This window comes from Macadamia integrifolia, chromosome 12 (assembly GCF_013358625.1).
Source record: "Macadamia integrifolia cultivar HAES 741 chromosome 12, SCU_Mint_v3, whole genome shotgun sequence".
Lineage (NCBI taxonomy): Eukaryota > Viridiplantae > Streptophyta > Magnoliopsida > Proteales > Proteaceae > Macadamia > Macadamia integrifolia.
The window spans coordinates 27,832,961-27,855,040 of record NC_056568.1 but is presented as its reverse complement, the minus strand read 5'-3'; the positions used below and the strand labels follow the sequence as shown (position 1 = coordinate 27,855,040).

The 22,080-nt window shown below is 38.6% G+C and overlaps 1 protein-coding gene across 1 annotated transcript in view; it reads left to right on the top strand.

The window, feature by feature from the left end:
* Window positions 1-22,080, top strand: part of LOC122057911 — a 39,107-nt gene that overhangs the window by 6,768 nt on the left and 10,259 nt on the right. Inside the window, exons 2-4 of the mRNA XM_042620282.1 lie at window positions 1,601-1,656; window positions 5,951-6,075; window positions 6,235-6,329. Of these exons, the coding sequence (XP_042476216.1) occupies window positions 1,601-1,656; window positions 5,951-6,075; window positions 6,235-6,329 (276 nt within the window). The remainder of the gene's footprint in view (window positions 1-1,600; window positions 1,657-5,950; window positions 6,076-6,234; window positions 6,330-22,080) is intronic.

Genomic DNA, 22,080 nt, shown 5'->3' with positions numbered 1-22,080 from the left:
TCATGTTGATTTCTTATGATAAAAGGTATATGTAACATACTAAATAATGTTAGAAAAGAGGAAAAATAAAAAATAACACTTAGTCGCTGCAGGCACCTTATCCCTAAGCCAGGCAACTTGTCGCCTAAGCACTTAGGCAGCCCTCCAACGCCTTTGGTTCGCCTTGTTGCCATGACAACTACGCTGTCTGCTTCAGATCACGAACCTTCTGGTGTAGTTTGAAGACCTGGACATCATTCCTACTTAAAAGTAAATCTTCTGCACTGTCTTACAGATCTTCGTAGTTGAGTCAAGGAGATATCCATGTGAAAGCTATGGCTGTATAGAGTTGACAACGAAGGCCATAACCAGAGAGTTGGTACACACCCACTTGTCAATCTCAAGATCTATGGTCGTACGCTTCGAGGTTTCAGTGAGATACTCATAATAGCTGCGGGACTTGATGGAGATGCAGATCGAGCGTGACCACATAATGTAGTTAGTGCCATAAGCTTGATAGCACAAGGATGAAAGGTGGGAAGAGCTGAGGTGTCTCCACTAGTGGAAGCAGAGGAGCTAGTAGACATGGTTGCAACTTAAGGGGGCTGCGCTAAGATAGAAGCACCAGCAGGAGGTGGAAGAAAAAAAAATAAAAAACAAAAAAATATATTTCCCTCCATGAATCCATATATCAGTGTTATATGCATCACATATAAAAAAACCAATGTAAACAAACATGTATTGATGATGTTTCCTTGAAAAAATGGGTTTGAAAGATGTTTTTTTAATCTAAAATGGTTCCTGAGAAGATAAGTTACTCCAAATGTGGATGCATAGGTAATATTATCTACTCTTTAAAGCTTAAATGAGTGTAGGAAGGGTGATCCTCAAGAAAAAGCACCAAAATCCTTGCTCCTTAGTGTTATTTCTTCAATAAAGTAGAGAGAGATGCGAGATTTGGCGAGATCTCAGTTGAGTTTTTGTACAATTTATACCTCGCCATGCATCTCGTCTCACCTTTTGGGGGGGGGGGGGAGAAAAAAAACAAGATATTAGCGAGATCTCGCCGCTGAGATCTTAAATCATGATTACAAGGACCATGAAACCCCTAAAGGACCTGTTTGGATCAAACAACTTCCCTAAAACCCATTATTATAACACAGTGGTTCACTTTTTATGATGTCAATTCCCCTCTTTTGAGAATATGCATGAGTATAAGCTGTTATTTCGATGGATTGCTTATGCTCTTTACGGGATTTGCAGCATATCATGAGGTGGTTTTTCCCCCAAGAGTTGGGATCACCATTATATAGGTAGGAAGGAACTTTATATCTTTTCTTTGTTGTGGGGGATCTATCATCCCTATTTTGGACATCTATTGCTTCTATATGTGCACTGTAACACGCTTGTACATTTTGAAGTTGGTAAAAGTTGCCCTATTCCATATTAAATCCTTTTTCTGATCCTATAGTTGGGCATAACTTATGCTCCTAATATATTCCCAAAGAAAAACAAAATGCTTCCAATGTATCTCTTCTTTGTATTACGTGCATGAGAATTTATGGAAGTTTTTGAAAGTCCTTATGATCTAATATCATCTCTGTTTTATGGAGTTCTGTAGTATGCAGCTTCTGCATCATTGGCTCAAGAGGTGGCAGAAATAGTTGTATTTCCTAGGTAATTACTTGTCTGATAAAAGAACTTTTCGCTTAAATGTAAATTCACATTTGAAACTCTCTTCAGTTTGTATTTACTTTTTGTTCTCTTTGTTGGGTTGAAACTTGCATTTAAATTGCAATTAGCTTTACTTTGTTTTATTTATCTAGGGACAGGCTACTGTATTTCCTCATCATGTGGTACATTTTTGGCTGATTTTCTTACTGTGAATAAGCTTCTGTTGCAAATTTATGTCCGATTCCCCTCGTCTGATTTCAAGAAGTTGATGCGTAACTATCATCTTACCTGGCAGTCTTCTACCCCTTTTCTCCATCTTCTTCCAAAGTTTGCACTTGTTTTTGTTCTCATTGTTCGGGTTGAATGTCACCTGTAAACTTCAATTATATTACTTTTCTGTTTTTGTCTATCAACCGACTACAATATTTCCAGTGTGTGGTACATCTTTGGCTTTAGCTTACTTACTGTTGTATTTAGCTGCAAATACAACCATTAAACTCAGTACCTTACCTTTATATTTAGCTGCAAATACAATTATTAAACTCAATCAACCTGTAATTTTATACTCTGCAGTTATCTATGAGGGAGAGATGCAGGTTGTAATACTGGTTTAATAAACTGAAACAGTACCAAAACAGAATCGAATCTCAGAGAATAAAATTTCAGAATAGGGTGAACAGTCATATAATTAAATCAGATGGTTTGATGAGATCAACACTCAGGTCAACATCTGGTCTCAAGGTAGGGAACCCTTTCTGAAAATATTAAATCGATCCGATGGTTGGATCTGGAATTAAGGAACAATCCTAGTGATGCTAGGAGAAGGGTATAATAGTCAAACCACAAATCAGATTAATAATTATAAAACAAAATTATGATATCGATCGAACAAAAATTATAATTTAACTCTCACCAATATCAATTCAACAGAATAGGGGACTTGATTCCAGCAACTAAAACTGAAGAAATCTCTACTGGAAGGAAAGGGCAGAATTGGGGTTTAGTAGTCATCTCCAGATCAGCAACAGGTTATGGTCAAAGGTATTCCCTGATAAGGTCAAGGTTATTAAGGCGGTGAGGCGACTGAGGCGTTTGAGGGTCTTTCGGAGTGCTTTGGCGATAGGGTGGGCATTAGGTGTCGCCTTATTGAATAAAGCATTCTTGTGTTATATTTTTTAGACATCCAAAATATCTTTAGAGGAACTATTTACCACAAGATGAAAAAGTGTTTACAGATAACAGAGTTCATATAGCAAGCCAAGTTAGTGAGCTTAATTGAGTCAAATTGTATCAGCAATTTTATTGGACGACATATTAGCATCTCCAAACATGATGTACAGATGGCAGCCATAATAAATAATCGAACTTTGTTCTATAGGAAAGAAAATTATTGGAAAAAAAGAAAGGAATATGTAAAATGCTGGAGGGCATACAATCATATGAATATTTCATGGTAGTCATACACACGTGGAAGGTGGAAAAAATAAAGGGACAACAGTACAACACATTTTGCCCATCCAACAAAGAAAAAGAAAAAGAGAGAGAGACAGAGAACTGCAGGTTGCAGTGACGAAGTGAAGAAGAAGAAGGGAGAAGATAGATGGGAGACTGGGGGAGGAAAAGAAAGCAGAAAAAAAAAATGAAAAAACAGTGGAAATGAAGCCAAAAAAAAAAGAAAAAGAAAGAAGAAGGTAGAACTGTAGAGGGGAGAGGAAATTAGGAAAATAAAAAAATACATGTGTCAGCTGCAGTAAGAAAAGAAAAGAAAAAAAGACACGGAAATAGAAGAGATTGAGAAAAAGAAGTAGAAAAACAGCAGGTAGAATGAAGAAGAAAGAAGAACGAAGGTTCGCTGCTGCCGCCGGTGAAGAATCGTCGCCGCCGGAGGAAGATCTGAAGGAGGAAGGTTCCCGTCAGCGCTGGTTCTTCCCTCTTCAGTTCTGTAAACCCTTGTAAGAAAACCCTTGCGATTTTATGACTGATTTGTGAATTTTTTTGTAGAGTTTTAGTATTAATAGCCTTGATCGCATGCATCTCAAGTGTATTCTTCCCCATATACCTACCAATCACCAAATGGCATTTGTAATCTGTGTAAAATAGTTTTAAAAAATAAGTAACGTAAAAAATTACATAAGGATGGCCCTGGGCATAAGTCGTCATAGACGCCTTATAGCGCCTTAATAGTTAAGTCGGTCGCCTTATGTGTTGCACATAAAGCGGACCACTGCCTTAGACTCCTACAACCTCCTCAACGCCTAGGCTTTGCCTTACCAACGCCTTGGCGATGCCTTAATAACTATGGATAAGGTAAAGAAATCCTCAAAAGATGAGGATGATCTGATGGTCAGATCTCCTTATCAATCGATATCAAAGTTAAACACTGGATAGAATATAAAAGTTGCAGAAAACAAGGTTTAACTTACTTGAGCAATGAAGCAGAAGAATGGAAGAAGGAGAATGTAAAGGCTTCCCACATCAAGATGTTTGGATGGATCAAACACAAGGGAAGAGCATACCACAAGAAGCTGGACCCCCTTACAAACTTACATAGAAGACTCAAGAACAGACTTAAACACTAACCCAATCCTTTAATTAAGTAGGAACATAAACTGGCTAGGAAACTGACTCAAAACAAGATTGGACGTATAGAATCCTAATTCAGCCTAACTAAAACACTTGATAACAATTAAAATAAAAAAATAAAGACACTTCACTAATCCCGTATGCTTAGCCTCTACCAATATTATAGGCCAATTAAAGTGGCCCATTACAATGAAAACACATGAGATCAAAGGCCCGACACATAGATAACCCAATCCAAAGCTTATTTCCAATAAAATAAGCTCATTTAGTTGATTTTACTGCATCACAAGTAGAGGTGTTAGAACAATAGAATTTGTTCTTGGTATAGAATATCATAGTAAAACTTTTAAAGTGGCTGTCAAGGAGTTTATTAGAAGTGAAAAAGTAGCTGCTTCCTTTGTGACCTATCTTTACTAGGCATCTGTTTACTTTGGGATTTTTGTATTGACACCCCTTAAGATGTCAAATATTTGTACCCTTACTTTTTTGCCTTTGTGGTATAACACATTTTTTTTTTCAACAAGGATAATTCATTTCATTTCACATGTGTACTTGAAAATGTGCAAGACAATGACAACTTTTGTTAATGACATAATGATAAGTCACTTTTAAATTATTTTCATTATTATTATTATTTTTTTTACTCTCGACTTACAAAACTTTTGGGAATCAGACAAGGGGCAATCAAAAGAAGGTTACAGATTCTAATACACCAATAGAGATGTCATTTAAACTATCTCTTTTACTTTTAGTAACACTACGATGAATAATGAAATGATGAAGCTTGAGGAAAGAGAGGTACTGCAAAGAGATCATTGTAGGTATCTGGGGTCAATTATAAATGAAGAAGGTGAAATAGATGATGATGTTTCTTAAAGGATTAAGCTGGGATGGATGAAGTGGAGAGGTGTATCCGGACTGTTGTGTGACTGATGTATTCCTTTAAAGTTCAAAGGAAAGTTCTATAGGGCAGTCGTTCGACCGACTATGGTGTACAGTGCGGAATGTTGGGCTGTTAAGAAATGTCATATTGATTAGCTTTATGCAACAAAGATGTGAATGTTGAGATGTATATGTGAAAAAATTAGTAAGGATAAAGTAAGGAATGACCATATTAGAGTGGCTTTGGGAGTTGCCTCGATTCATGATAAGCTTTGAGAGAGTCATTTGAGGTGGTATAACCATGTCCAACGGAGTCCTAAGGATGCTCCAGTAAGGAGGAGGGGTTTGATCCAAATAAGGATCTAAAAGAATTAGGGGCAGGCCTACATTGACTATTGGAGAAGTGGTGAGGAAAGACATGCATAGGTTAGGCCTGGTCTGTTGTATAACCTCGGATAGACCTTTTTGGAGGGCAATAATTCATGTACCTTACCACATTTAGGTGAGGCTTCCCTCTCTTTCTTTTTTCCTTTTTGTTTTTGTTTTTGTTTTTGTTTTGTTTTGTTTTTTTTTTTTAATTTTTTGGTGGTGCTCCATTCCTTTTACTTTTCGTTGTCGTCTTTGATCGGATCCATGTAGCTGACCCCATTTAGTTGGGATAAGGCTGAGTTGTTGTTGTTGGGTATCTTTTTTTGTCTCATACTTGGGCGTCACAAAGAGTACAGTGCATTGACATACATTGCATTGTATTGGGCATTCACCATATTTTCATGGGAGTTGGTTTGATCATTCTCTGATTTTAATTTTATTAGCCATACTGTACATTATGCAGGGAAGGCCCAGGTGTCTCTTATGGTCTTAATTGGGCTCTTGCTGGGAGAGGTGTAATTGTGAAGGACAAAGCTTTTCTCAACTTGAAGCCTTCTGAACTGTTACAGAAAGGTGCAACCACTTCAGGTAACAACTTTGATTTCTTACTTTCTTACTTTCTTACTTCCTTATTTTATTTGGATTTTTTTCTATTTACTTATCATTTATCTTGTAAATATTATTTCCTTTGTAACCAGTTTTTAGAATCATGAAAATTTTCCTCTTTCTTATTTGCGATATTTGTAGAGACTTTGTCTGGTCTTCCTGTTCATGTAAGAGGTAACGCTGTTGGTGGGACTTCAGAAATTTCCAAGGCGCAATTTAGTAAACTTTTGAAACAGGCAAGTCATAGTTCAAGGCATGGATATCATCTTTCTTATTGATTTCATTACCCTTTGGCTCAGCCTCTATACGATTCATAGTGTTATCTTCTTCTTGTCAATTATAAATATAAATTTTTAATATCAGAAATGAAGAATATAGACAAGTTTGGTCCACTTGTTGTGCTATGTGAAAAGATATTTTGATAAGTTTGCTACCTATGGATGCCTCCTTTGAGACATTTTGTTGTGTACTGGGCCTTTCTTTTCGATGAGGTGTCTTGCTTTATCGAGAAAAATTACTAGTGTCGGACAAGATTTTCCTACATCAAGGCTGGTTGTCTTCCAAATATTCAAAATAACTGAGAAAGTTAATTTTTGGCTAGAAATATAAGGCCTGTTTAGTTGACTCTTAAAATGATCTCCATATCCGAGTCTATATCGCACATTTTCTAATCCATCCCATCTTCTCAGAACTTTTTATCTCAATAACACTTCACCTTCAATGATTATTTTATTTTATTTTATTTTATTTTTGGGGTGGGGGTTGCATTCTGCTGTAGAAATGTAAGATTCCTGTAGGAATTCAAATGTTAGTTTTGGTTTATTATTTTGTTCGTATGGAAATGGAAATAAATTGTTTTTGGGAATCTTGGTGATATTGTTAAAGCCATGGAAATGATGAGTTTTAGTTGTAATTTGAACACCATCACACTTCGAATAATCTTTACATAAACATTCATAAATGTAAAGTAATAATTTTTGGATGCTCAACTTCTAGCATCCAAAATTAACACTTGCGGCTGTCCAGCGTTTGGGTCATGGGACAACAAATGGCTGAGGTCCAATGTCCAAATGTGGACATAATCTGCGATATGTGCCCCAAGCTCAAACAATTTAGATGCCAAACTCTAGCCTATTCTTTAGGTCCATGCTAGCCCCCTAAAACTGGTTTGAGAAAAGGTCCATTTTGACGCTTAATTAAGCTATTAGAAACCCCAGCTTTACACTTCCATGGACTGTTCAGCACACTGCTCCTGCACAAGAAGAAGATCACCTTAGTTTTTGGGTTTTTTCATTGTAATGGGCCCAAAACTGGGCAGTTGAGGGGATGCACATAAATTATTATTTTATCAGTGGGTCCATAACTAAAGTCCAAGTTTATCTTAGCTATATAAGAGTCATATTATTAGATATTTTAGGATAGTAAGAGTTTATTAATTTTGGTTGTTTATTTAGAGTTGGAAAGTTAATAGTCCTTATGGAGTATATTTTTGATTTTGGGGTTCTATGTATATGTAACCACCATTCACGGGAATAAAATGAATGGAATTTGGTTGTTGCCATTTATGGCTGAAGAGTTTTCTCTCACTTTGCACTTCATCGACTTCCTCTGATCCTTAAGTGAGCCCATTACTTGCAGATCCAACGATCTTTCTGCATCAATCCCTATATAAGATTGTTCTGCTGTGCACTTTTATACTTAATACTTTTTAACTTGGAGTTATTGCCATTGTTAAATTGATAACTTAGTTTAACCAGCACTGGTTTATTTTATTGGGAAAAGGTTCTCTGAACTGACAGTGTAGAATGTAATCTCCCACACTATTCCATGCTAGTGACTTATTGGCTATTGGATCCCCTTTCTTTTCATCTAAGCCATTCAGTCCTTCTGTTGGTGCAACCTGATGTGAAACCGGGTTTCTGAAATCAGAATCAGTTCGCTTATGGACCCATTCAATAGTGAAATAGCCAAATATCAAGAATAATGGCAGTTCTGTAAATAACTTGAAGTTTCTAATAAAGGGTGGCAATCTGGTAAATATATGATAACTTGAGCAGAAGAGGAAATATCAAAGGAAAAAGCAACATACAAGGTGGGGAGGGGTAGACTTGGAACTAAGAAATAAATAGGACAACTGAGAATAAAGAGAAGTAGATAAGGGTATTAATGGAAATTAAGACAAAAGAAAGTACAACCCCTCACTTTATGACGTTTTCTTCAACCTCACGACAGCCAAGGGAGTCACGTTGAGCACCAAAGAAGAAATCAAGCTTCAGCCCTTGGAATCCCTTTCAACAGCTCTGAACTTCCAGATCTATTGCCACCTAAGCCTGCTGGACCAAACCAAACCAGTACAGCTCAAGGATTCAAGCAATACTTGGAATATAGAGTTCTGAAACTTGGAATCAGTGGTAGTTGCGGGTATGGTCTGCAACTGAGTTCATCTCTTGGGATTACTGGGTACTTTGGAGGGCAATGGCCAAGGATATGGATCGGAGGCAGTAGCTTCACCTTCAGCCACAACCACCAGACAAACGAAACCCTATCGAAGGAGATCGAACCTTCTTTCTTGGCTGCAAGTGTTGCCTGGAACAGAAACAGGGAAGAACAAAACAGGAAAACAAAGAAGAAGAAAAAAGAAAAAGAAAAAGAAGATCAGAGGAAGGGATATGCAAGCCTCTCGGCAGCCATGTTTTCAGGCAAAAAACCTCAATCAAATTTCAATTCTTAAAATCTCAAAACTGAAATCGCCATTGTGTTGCATGACTACTTAAAGGAAAATAACATCAATTAATGGAAACTAATTTAAAATGGAAACTAACCTAAATTAGCAACTGAAATCTGAAATTGAATCTCCTTACTAACTTGACCATACCGTACACTAACAATAAATGAAACAAATCAAAATACTAAATTAATCCCAATACTACCCATGCCCAACTGCATCAACTCTCCCGGTCTTAAAAGAACTCGACTCGGTCGAGTTAGGCCGTGCTCCGAAGATACCCTTATAAATCACTCGTTGATAAGGTGGCACGTAACTCGAAATGGATGATAGGAACATAACTCCAAGAAGAGGGAGAGTAGGTTGACGTGTCACTGAAGCAGGAGTCAGTCATCGACGTGGTATGTCGGATAACGCGTGTGGTGTCATTAAGTATGTACGGCCTCCTTGTTTTACCTTGATGGTGTTTCGTGCACCATCGTAGATAATTCTAACATGTCGTTGCCAAGGTTGCCCTAGAAGAATATCATAGTGCGCCAGTAGGGTGACCAAGCAAGATACATGGTATTGTAGTGGCCTAAACTGTAAATGTACTCGAACAATTGCAGTGGTCTCTTCTTGAGCTGTGGGTCCAAAACCTTGCACGTCACAATCATTTTGGAAAGTTGCTTCTGTGGAAGATTGTGTGCTCGAACAAATTCAGCAGAGATGAAGTTTGCTTCTGCCCCGGTATCAACTCTATGAATATCAATAGGATCGAAACTGTGCAGGGGAGTACCCTTTTGTCTGAAGAGAGGAACTTTGTCAATTAGTCTATTTGAGAAGGATGTAAGACTAGCGGAATAAGCTTCAACATCATCATCATCTTAGTCAATATCATCGGCATCGATGGGATAAGGATGTAAATCAGGATCAACATCATCACTCTTCTTTGTCGGTTGCATGGAACAAGTCCTATTAGGGCACTTGTTCTCACCACAATTATGGCAGCTGATGTTTTTCACTCAATCACCATCCTTGTTGAATTCTGACATTTTTTCAAGGTTCAGCTTCTTTTCCTCCATACGTGATGGAGGTTTATTAGATGGAGTCTTGAGTATACTCTTCTAATAAATGGATTTCTCTTCAGCTGTCTTGGCATGAGCTGCTGCCACATCAACGGACCTGAAATCAGTGTTAGTCAATTCAAATTCGAGTTGGATCTCAGTACTTAGCCCACTGATATATCGCATCACCTATTGCTGGTCTGTTTCTTGAAGTCGACACCTTGAAGATAGTTTGTGGAATTCGAGGGTGTAAGTATCCACATCCTTGTTGCCTTGTTGAAAATTAAGCAATTTATGAAACAACACCTTCTTATAAATAAGAGAAACAAATTTCTCAGTTAGAATTTGCTTCATGACCTCCCAATTGGTAGTGGGTCCAAGTCTTCTGACAAACCTTCCATGCAGTACATCATCTCACTTCCCACCATGAACATGCATACCCTATAAACTCGGTGAGAATGAGTTCACATTTCTTCTCGTCCGGAAGGGATTTATAAGCAAAAATCCTCTAAACTTTGGTAAGTCAGTCAAGAAATTCTTCGGTCCCTTTTCACCACTGAACTCTAGAACCTCCACTTTGATGCTATAATTCCTGTCAGAAAATTGCCGGGTAACATCTTGGGGCATAACTGGATCACGTCGCTGCCTGTGAGGTGTATCTTTGATCCGTTAAGGCATGAAACTAAGGAGGTGGTGCAGATGGTCCTTCATCAACTCGTGTTTCAAACCTCTGCATAAATGTAAGAATCCTAGTAAGTGCACCTTGAGTCTTTTTCATGAACTTATCATATTTTGCCTCATTCTTCTCAACCCTGGCAGTAGATTTTTGTTGATTCTTAAGTACCTCATGATACAATTTGTGCAACTCAGCATTGGTGATGTGACCTGTCATGGTTACGAAATTGCAGGAAGTTCACTCTGACACCACTTAATGCGAAATCGGTTTTTTGAAATTAGAATCGGTTTGCTTATGGACCCATTCAATAGTGAAATAGCCAAATGTCAAGAACAATGGCTGTTCTGTAAATAACTTAAAGTTTCTAACAAAGGGTGGCAATCTGGTAAGTAGATGATAACTTGAACATAAGAGGAAATATCAAAGGTAAAAGCAACAAACAAGATGGGGAGGGGTAGACTTGGAACTAAGAAATAAAATAGGACAATTGAGAATAAGAGAAGAAGAGAAGGATATTAATGGAAATTAAGACGAAAGAAAGTAAAACCCCTCACTTTATGAGGTTGTCTTCAACCTCACGACAGCCATGGGAATCTCTTTCAACAGCTCTGAAATTCCAGATCAAATGCCGCCTTTGCCTGCTGGATCAAACCAAACCAGTACAGCTTAAGGATTCAAGCAATACTTGGAATATAGAATTCTGAAACTTGGAATCAGTGGTAGTTGCAGGTATGGTCTGCAACTGAGTTCATCTCTTGGGATTATTGGGTGCTTTGGAGGGCAATGGCCAAGTATATGGATCGCAGGCATTAGCTTCACCTTCAGCCACAACCTCCAGACGAACGAAACCCTATCAAAGGAGATCGAACCTTCTTTCTTGGCTGCAAGTGTCGCCTGGAACAGAAATAGGGAAGAACGAAAAAGGAAAACAAGGAAGAGGAAGAAAGAAGAAGAAAAAGAAGATCAGAGTACGGGATATGCAAGCCTCTTGGCAGCCATGGTTTCACGCCAAAAACCTCAAATCAAATTTCAATTCTTAAAATCTCAAAACTGAAATCTCCGGTGTGTTACATGATAACGTGACTATGTAAAAGAAAATAACATCAATTAATGGAAACTAATTTACAATGGAAAACAACCTAAATTAGCTACTGAAATCTGAAATTTAATCTCCCTACTAACTTGACCACGCCCTACACTAACAATAAAGGAAATAAATCAAAGTACTAAATTAATCCCAATTCTACCCACCCCCAGCTACATGACAACCCCTCTCTCTCCATCGATGTTGCACTTCTCTTTCTCCTCAGCTTTGCTGCTGCACACACCTTTTCATTCTCCCCAGTTTTGCTGTTGCAACCTATCACTCAGAAATCGGAGATGGGGATTCCTTTCCTTGTGTTCTTCTCAGATTGAAACCTGAAATTCAGTCCTATTTCGATGGTCACAGATATATCAATGGTGAAATGTTTCAGGAGATCGAATGGTCAACTTAATTTCTTCCTTCTTCCCATCTCCTTGGTTACTTCCTTGCTTCATTGAAGTAGTACTTTTAGCAACTCAATTACCTAGAAACAAAAACAAATTAGGGACTCGATTACCAAGAAAAAACAAGAACAAACACAGGGCCAGTGGTAAAAACCCCAAAGTTGTTCAAAAATGAAAATCCTAGCAACATTTTGAGCTTCAAACAAAAATGGTTTGAAAACTAAAGTTTCAGAGGTGGATTGGGGTGGGGAAGTTGGATATAACAGAAGGAGAACAAATGTACCGAGAAGTGTTATATCCCCTTGACGAAGGTTTTGATGCTTGAAATTTACCTTAGGTGTATTTTCTTTTTTCTGGTTTTAATGAGATTCAGCTATAGTTTAATGGATTGAAAATTAAAATAGGGGTGGGGCAGGTGGTCTACAGGGGCAGTGAGAGGAAGGATTTGGGTTGGGGTGGGGGAGCCTGATACAAAGAGGTATAGGGATAGGGAGGGGAAAATGCGGATAAAGGGAATGTGCGCGTGTGGGTGTTAGCCTCGTTGGCTGTTGCAAATCTTGAGTTTGAGGAAGCAGAGATGAGGAGAGGTGATGCAGATAAGTCACTTAATGGTTTTATTTTATTGCAAATAAGCCTTAGGTTGGGTTATGTATGTGTTGGGCCTTTGGTCCCATAGTTTTTTTTTTTTGTAATGGACCACTTTAATGGGCCTAAAATATGAGTAGAAAGTAAGAAAACGGGATTTAATTCATTAGTTTAGTTAGAGTCATATTTTGAGTCTATTTCCTTTGTTATTTCAGTTTTAGTCAGTTTAGGTTTCCCTATTAGTGAATGACTAGTTAGTTACCTACACCATGTTAGAGTTCTAGTCCTACTCCATGTTGGAGTTATAGTTCTAGTCCTATTATGAGTCCAAGTCTTTCTAGGAGTGTCTAGTCCTATTTGGAAATTAGCTCTTAGTTATGATAGGATTGCTATTCTATCCTCTTTAAATAGAATCTTTAAATAGAGGAGCCTATGTACTCATAATTTAAGATTTGAATAATGAATGATTGTAGGCAATTTCTTAAACAACCGAGATAGTTGTGGGTGAGAAGCTCGGGCCAAGATAGCCACTCCTCTCCCACATTCTCCTTGTCATTCCTTTACTTTTCTGCAAATTATTTACTGTTATTAATTGTTTAGTGTAATAAGAATTCAGATTTGTCCAAGTCTTCCAAGCCAGAATCGATAGCCAAGAATTCCCCATTCTCTCTCTCTTCTCCTCTATTATGAATTTGATCAAGGAGCTGTTAAGGGTTTTTTAGAAGGCATTGTAGGACTACTCAGTCCTCGTCTTGAAGGTGTCCAGTCCTCTTCTTGAAGGTGTTTAGATTTGTCCAGTAGCTGTTTTGTAGAATCTTGAAGTTTTCTCTCTCTTAAGTCAGAAAATCAATGAAGCTTGTAACTTCACGGCCAACCATCGGAATCCTCTCAACTTTGGGGGTTTTTGTACCATCCTTGGGCCCTACTATCGACCAAATTTGCAGCTCAATTAGAGCCCTACAGACCTTGCCGCATCTCTCTCTCTCCAGCTCAATAGCAGGTCTTTCTCTCTCCTATCGGATTGGGTGTTGGGCTGGTTTTGCTCCTATATCCTTGGGGGTTTATTTGATGGTCTTATTTCTTTGTTTTCTAATCCTATTTGTCTTTTTTTGGGTTTATAAATTGTGGGGTTAGTTTACTTGTAATCTACTCTTGCATTAAGTGGTACCATAGCCTAACCGAAGATGGTTCTAGAAGTTCGTTATTTTGCTAAACAAAGAGATATATGCAGAGTCCTTGATTGGATAGATTCTCTAGAAAACTACTTTGATTACTATAACTTGATAGAAATATAAGAACTTCAATTTTCTTGCTCCCGATTGATTGGTTGTGCAAGAGAATGGTGGAGAGTCCATGAAAAACAACTCCGATAGTCAAGGATTTAAGTATCGGTACCGGTCGTCATATTAGTTGGCTAATTTAAGATACGTAAAGGAGGGAATCGTATCGTATCAGAGATATGCTAAGATATGTTAAAGATCAAGGATTAAAATATCGGTATCGGTCGTCGTATCATATCGTATCGAAGATACTTTAAACCATAGTCCAAGTTCGAGGACATGAGCCTAGGACTTGGGAAGAGATGAAGTACGAGTTGGCGACCCAATACCTCACTGCATATGTCCAAAGAAGGCTCTTTCATCAACAAGATTCCCATAAGAATACATCTACACGTCTCCAAAAGGCACCCACATGTAACAAGAGTCTGAAACAGATGGTAGAGTTGGAGGCTATTACTGCCCAATCTAATGCTTAGTCACGTTATTTTCGTGGGAAATTCCTTGAATGGATGTATGAGTTAGAGGTGTACTTCGACAACTACAACTTAACAGAGACACAAAAACTCCAATATGCATGTTCCCAGATGAGTGATTTTGTTCAAATACAATGGAGAGTCCGTGAAAGGCAACTTTAAGCTCAATGACGTAAACCTAGAACGTGGGACGAGATGCAATACGAGTTGGCAGGCATGTACGTATCTAAGCATGAACGAAGCATGTACTTTCTTCCACCAGATTACCAAAAGCCACCCACAATTGATAAGAGCACGAAGGAGTTATCGGCCTCTATTGCACAACGCATTGCAAAGGAGCAACAAGAGAAGACACCTCCGACCAGTGAACTAGAGTTAGAAGTTGAGGTTAGTGTTGGTGAAAATCCAGCCATTCTTACTTCTGAGGGAGAAGTAGTTATTGATGTTCCTATCAGAGCAATTAATATGGATGAAATCAGAAGCAACATAGTCATAATTGTGGACAAGGACATTGAACCCAAGGAGAATGGTGCTTCAACTTCTGTGATTGTGAATAGTCAAGAGGAAGATTCTAAGGAGCTTGAGATGAAATTGTGGAGGTCAAGAACAGAGTGGTTGAAGGTGTACATATGGACGACCCCATGGATACATCTGAAGACCTTGAGATTGAGCATATGGAGTTCATCATCCCATTAAAGTATCTTGAAGATCGAGCTCCTCATATTCTAGACTACATCTTTATAATCAAAGAACTACCTAAATTTTTCTACGGCTTGAAGAGGGACGTGCACTATGATATACTCACCCTCATACTCTACAAAATTCGAGGACGGATTTTTTCTAAGAGAGGGATAATTGATGCAGATTAGTCACTTAATGGGCTTATTTTATTGCAAATAAGCCTTGGGTTGGGTTATGTATGTGTTGGGCCTTTGACCCCAAGGGTTTTCTTTGTAATATGCCACTTTAATGGGCCTAAAATATTGGTAGAAAGTAGGAAAACATGATTTAATTTATTAGTTTAGTTAGATTTCTGTTTTGAGTCTATTTCCTTTGTTATTTTAGTTTTAGTTCAGTTAGCTTTCCTTATTAGTGAATGACTAGTTAGTTATCTACTCTATGTTGGAGTTATAGTTTAGTCCTATTATGAGTCCAAGTCCTGCTAGGAGTGTCTAGTACTATTTGGAAACTAGCTCCTAGTTATGATAGGATTGCTATTCTGCCCTCTTTAAATAGAGGAGCCTATGTACTCATAATTTCAGATTTGAATAATGAATGATTGCAGTCAATTGCTTAAACAGCCGGGATAGCTGTGGGTGAGAAGCCCGGGCTGAGATAGCCACTCCTCTCCCACATTCCCCTTGTTATTCCTTTACTTTTCTGCAAATTATTTACTGTGATTAATTGTTTAGTGTAAGAAGAATTCAGATCTGTCCAAGTCTTTAAAGCCAGAATCGATAGCGAAGAATTCCCCATTCTTGAAGTCTGTGATATCTCTCTTCTCCTCTATTATGAATCTGATCAAGGAGCAACTGTTAAGGGTTGTTTAGAAGGCATTGTAGGACTACTCAGTCCTCTTCTTGAAGGTGTTCAGATCTGTCCAGTAGCTGTTTCTGCAGAATCTTGAAGTTTTCTCTCTCCTAGGTCAGAAAATCAATAAAGCTTATTACTTCACAGCCAACCATCGGAACCCTGTCAATGTTGGGGGTTTTTGTACCCTCCCTGGGCCTACAATCGACAAAATTTGGAGCTCAATTAGAGCCCTATAGACTTAGCCGCATCTCTCTTTCTCCAGCTCTATAGCAGGTCTTTCTCTCTCCTATCGGGTTGGGTTTTGGGCTGGTTTTGTTCCTGTATTGGTACTGTATCCTGGGGGGGTTTATTTGATGGTCTTATTTCTTTGTTTCTTGGTCCTATTTGTCTTGTTTGAGGTTTATAAATTATAGGGGTTAGTTTACTTGTAATCTACTCCTACATTAAGCGAGAGATTCAAAGATAGGGAGCAGGAAGGAGCAGGTGAAACAATGATGAGATATATAGAAACGGCGAGTGGGAGGGAGTGAGGGCAGGGGAGAGAGAAAGGGAGAGATGCATCTGCGATTGAGAGATGCTGAAATGTGGAACAAGAAAAAGAGAAAGGAGTTGCAGCAGTGAGCAGGAGATGCGAAACTAGAGAGTGATGCAGAATCGAGGCTGAACCGGGTTGACACTTCGGAAAATCCCAATTAAGATGAACCGAGTTTGATTGAATTTTTGGATTCATTAAGATCTTTAGGATTTTATTTTATTTGGGGATTATTTGTATTCATTTAAATTGGGTAGTTGATAGTCAATTAGGGAGTTATCAATTTGAGTCTGTTTTGTTTATAATTTCATTAGTTAGAATTTAGGAAGTAATTAGAAGTTGCTAATTTCAGTTTTAGATTTTATTAGGTAAGTTTTAATTTTCAGTTATATAAGGGCATATAATCCAAGTTATTAGACAGATTTGAATGATGAATTAATTATTTAGTTGAAACCTTGTGGTTTACTTGGTTGTGTGAATTTCCTCCCCCTCCCCTTTGTGATTCTTTCCTTCTTCCCTAAGGCCCTCCTCTATTAAGGAGAGAGAGAAGAGTTGCAGCGGTGAACGAGTGTGTAACGGCAGTGGAGAATACTGTTGGTGTATGATGTTTTGTATTCTGTCACAGTTTAATTTAGGGAGTACTGGTGCAGTGCCTCGACAGGCGGTCCCGCTAGCCGGTTAGCAAGCCGTGGGGCTTGTAAGGAGGCAGGAGGCCCCCCTGTATAGCAGGGGGTGTAGGGGGCACAGCCTCCCGCTTGAATTTTTTATTTGAGGGCAGTTGTGTACTTTATGGATTTGGGTTTTTCGTTATATATTTGTATCGAGGGTTTCTTTCTCTGTAATGCAAGCAATATTGAGAGGTGTGAGGGACGAGCGCTGTGACCCTATTCTCCATTGATAGTGAAGCGGGATCTCATCTCACCGGGGACGTAGGCAATCTTGCCGAACCTCGTAAATCTGTGTGCATTGCTTGTTCTTGTTTTTCCATTATCTTCTGTATTGTTTTAAGGTTGCGTTTCTACAAATTGGTATTAGAGCTCTAAGTTTCCGTTTTCTAGGGTTTACTATCACGATGGCACGGAAGGGATCAAATGTCAAGTATGATATCGAGCGGTTCAATGGGAAGAACAATTTCACCCTCTGGCGTTAAAGGATAAAGGATCTTCTGATACAACAGGTTTTGGCGAAAACGTTGTTGGGAAAGTCGAAGAAACTTGCAAAAATTGCTGACGAAGATTGGGAAGAGATGGAGGGAAAGGCGGCAAGTGCTATTCGATTGAATCTTTTTGATAATACCCTATAATATGTGGTGGGTATCGAATCTGCACCACAGTTATAGGCAAAACTTGGAAACATCTACATGACGAAGTCCTTGATGAACAAGTTGTTCGTGAAGAAGCAATTGTATTTTCTACAGATGGAGGAAAGTACGGATCTATTAGAGCATCTTAACATGTTCAATCAGATCGTAAGTAAGCTTGCAAACTTGAAGGTTAAGATCGAGTATGAAGATAAGGCGTTACTGTTGCCGTCTCCTAGAATTATATGATCACCTGGTAACGGCTCTCTTGTACGGGAAGGAGACCCTTGAGATTGATGAAGTCGTAGTTGCCTTCATATCCAATGATATAAGGAAAAAGGCCAGTAGTACGAAATCTCAAGGAGAAGATATTTTCGGAGGTGACAAGGAGTAGGAAAGAGGGAGATCAAATCAAAAGGGATCTGGGAAGAGTCGATCGAAATCAAAAGGGATAAAGACAAAGGTCTCTTGTTATTTGTTGCAAAAAAGGAGGTCATCTGAAGAAAGAGTGCTTGAAGAGGAAGGACTTGAAGAAGAAAGGTGTAGATAAGGCATCTGAGGAAGCTAGCGTGGCTGACAGTTCAGATGGAGATGATGGAGATGTACTCTCTATATCATCAAGTAAGAATCAATCTTCTGATTCTTGGATTTTAGATTCTGCATGTTCATATCACATGTGTCCACATAAGGATTGGTTTGATACATATCAACCATATAATGGTGAGTCTGTCCTAATGAGGAATGGTGCTGTATGCACGACCATTGGGATAGGCACTATCAAAATCAAGATGTTTGATGGGATGGTAAGAACTTTGGTAGATGTGAGACATGTACTAGAATGAAGGAAAAACTTAGTATCTTTGGGGGCACTTGACTCAAATGGCTGCAAGTACATAGTAGAAGGTGGAGTTCTCAAAGTTATTAAGGGTGTGGTTGTCATGAAGGGACAACTGATAGGAAACCTATACAGATTCATAGGGAGCACTGTTACAGGTGGAGCATCTGTGATTACATATGCAGGATTTGATACAGATGATACATATCTGTGGCATTTGCTGTTAGGGCATATGGGAGAAAGAGGATTGATGGAGCTTTATAAAAGGAAACTATTGAAGGGAGTGAAAACTTGTAAATTGAACTTCTGCAAGTATTGTGTGTTTAGGAAACAGTGCAAGGTTAGTTTCAAAATTGCAAAATATAAGAGCAAAGGGGTGCTTGATTATGTACACATCAATGTATGGGGCCCTTCAACAATAAAATCTAAAGGTAGGGCAGAATACTTCGTGACCTTTGTTGATGATTACTTAAGGAAAGTCTGGATCTACTTCATGAAGCATAAAAGTGAGGTGTTCACTAAATTTAAGGAATGGAAGGCTGAGGTAGAAAGGAAGATAGGAAAGAAAATTAAGTACTTGAGAACAGATAATGGAGGGGAGTACACGTATAAGCCGTTTCTAGAATTGTGTAAAGCTGAAGGGATTACACATCACTTCACGGTTCCAAAGACACCATAGGAAATGGTGTAGCTGAAAGGATGAACAGAACACTTCTAGAAAGAGCTCAGAGTATGAGGCTGAATGCAGGGTTAAGCAAGAGATTTTGGGCAGAAGCAGTGAAGATGACATGTTTCCTTATCAACAGGCCTCCATCAAAGGCGAATTCCCAAAGAGGTATGGACAGGAAAACCAGTAGATTATTTTATTCTAAAAATATTTGGTTGTCTAGCCTATGCACATGTTGAGAGTGAGCAGCGTTCCAAGTTAGACTCAAAGTCTAAGCAGTGCATCTTTCTTGGTTTTAAGAAAGGCGTAAAGGGATTTAAGTTGTGGGATCCAAGTTCACAGAAAGTTGTGGTTAGTAGGGACGTTGTGTTTGATGAGTCTCATATGGTGAAGTCAAAATGCATTTCACAAACAGTTGGTGAAATAAAAAAGGTTTTACTGTGCAGGTGGAGTAAGGTGAGTTAGAAACAACAATAAAAAATGAGTCATCCAATGACTTACTAGGACAATAGGAAGTACTAGAAGTTCCCTATATTGTAGAAAAGGGTAGAGGGAAGCATACTCACAAAGCACCTATGAGATACGGGTTTGAGGACATGGTTGCCTATGCCCTCACTGTAGGTACAGGTGATCCATCTTCCTACCATGATGCTTTCAGTGATGCATTGCATGATAAATGGATGGCAGCTATGATGGAGGAAATAGAGTCTTTGCAAAAGAACAAGACTTGGGAGATTGTGGAAAAACCTAAGGGAAGAAAAATCATTGGGTGTAAATGGATCTTTCGTAAGAAAGAGGTAGCATCTGAGAAGGAGCGTGAAAGGTATAAGGCCAGACTTGTAGCCAAGGGCTATGCACAGAAGGAGGGCATAAACTATAATGAAATATTCTCTCCAGTGGTGAAACACACTTCAATTAGGGTACTACTTGCTTTGGTGACCATGTGTGATTTAGAGCTTGAACAACTTGATGTGAAGACTGCATTTCTTTATGATGACTTGGAGGAATAGATTTACATGGAGCAGCTTGAAGGTTTCAAGGTGCAGGGAAAAGAAGATCATGTTTGTCTGCTTAAGAGGTCGCAATCTCCTAGGCAATGGTACAAGCGCTTTGATTCCCACATGATGAAGATTGGCTACACAAGAAGTGAGTATGATAGTTGTGTTTATTATAAAATGTCAAGTGATAATTCCATTATTTTGTTGATGCTTTATATTAATGATATGCTTATTGCTGCAAAGAACAAACATGATATAGTCTCTTTGAAGTCTTTGTTGAGTGCTGAATTTGAGATGAAGGATCTTGGTGTTGCTAAGAATATCCTTGGCATGGAAATCGTTAGAGATAGAAATGCAAGTAAACTTGGGTAACTCAAAAGAGGTATATTGAAAAGGTGCTAAAACATTTCAATATGGAAAAGGCTAAGCCGGTTAGCACTCCATTAGCCAGCCACTTCAAGTTATCTAAAAGGGAATGTCCTACAACACATGAGGAGGTGGAGCAGATATCTTAGGTCCCTTATGCTAGTGCAGTTGAGAGTCTTATGTATGCTATGGTTTGTAGTAGGTCGGATTTGTCTCATGCAATCAGTGTTGTTAGAAGATACATGAGTAATCCAGGGAAGGAGCATTGGAATGCAATTAAGTGGATCTTCAGATATTTGAGCAAGACTAAAGATATAGGTGTTATGTTCAGTGGCAAGGGAAGTCTCACAGAATTGACGGGTTATGTTGATTTTAACTATGCTGGTGATTTAGACAAAAGGAGGTCTACTACAGGCTTTGTATTTACATTGGCTGGTGGACCTATATCGTGGAGGGCAATGCTTCAGTCTACAGTTGCATTGTCCACTACAGAGGTAGAGTACATGGCGGCAGTTGAGGCTGCCAGGGAAGGAGTCTGGTTAGTTGGACTGGTTTGTGAGTTGGGGTTGGAGCAAGGAGGTACAGTGTTACATTGTGACAGTTAGAGTGCTATACATCTTGCAAAGAATCAGATGTTTCATGCAAGGACAAAGCATATTGATGTGAGATTTCACAAGATTAGGGAGCTCGTGTCAGAAGGCAGTATTCACTTGAGAAAAATTCATACAGATCTGAATCCTGCGGATATGTTTACCAAGCCAGTTACTACAGAGAAGTTCGAGTCCTGTTTGGACTTGATTAATATTACTCATTGTTGAAGATGACGGATGCACCAAATAGGTGCGGGTTTGTACCTCTGATGAGGTATGGGGATGAAGATGTTTACAGGTTATCTTTATAGGAGGCTCGACAGAATTTAAACCAAGGTGGAGATTGTTGGTGTACGATGTCTTGTATTCCGTCACAGTTTAATCCAGGAAGAACTAGTGTAGCTCCTCGCCAGGCAGGACGACAGTCCCGCTTGAATTTTTTATTTGAGGGTAGTCGTGTACTTTCCGGATTAGGGTTTTTCGCTATATATTTGTAGCGAGCATAGTTTTTAAGGCGGTGAGGCGACGGAGGCATTTGAGGGTTTTTCAGAGCGCCTTAGCAATAAGGCGGGCATAAAGTGTCGCCTTATTGACTAAAGTGTTCGTGTGTAATTTTTTTATAAAACCAATTTATTTGGCTCAAATCCTAGTTGAATCCTATTACTTATATGTTAAATAAATATTAAAGGTTCATATTCATACCAATGTAAGATATTCATCAAGAAAACAAATCAATAAAGTGAATAAACTAAGTTCATCTTCATCAATCATCAATCATCAATCATTAATCATCAATCATCAATCATCAATCATCAATCATCAATCATCATCACATATTAACATATAATATAAATACATAATTATGAAACAAAATTATAAATATAAAGAAAAGA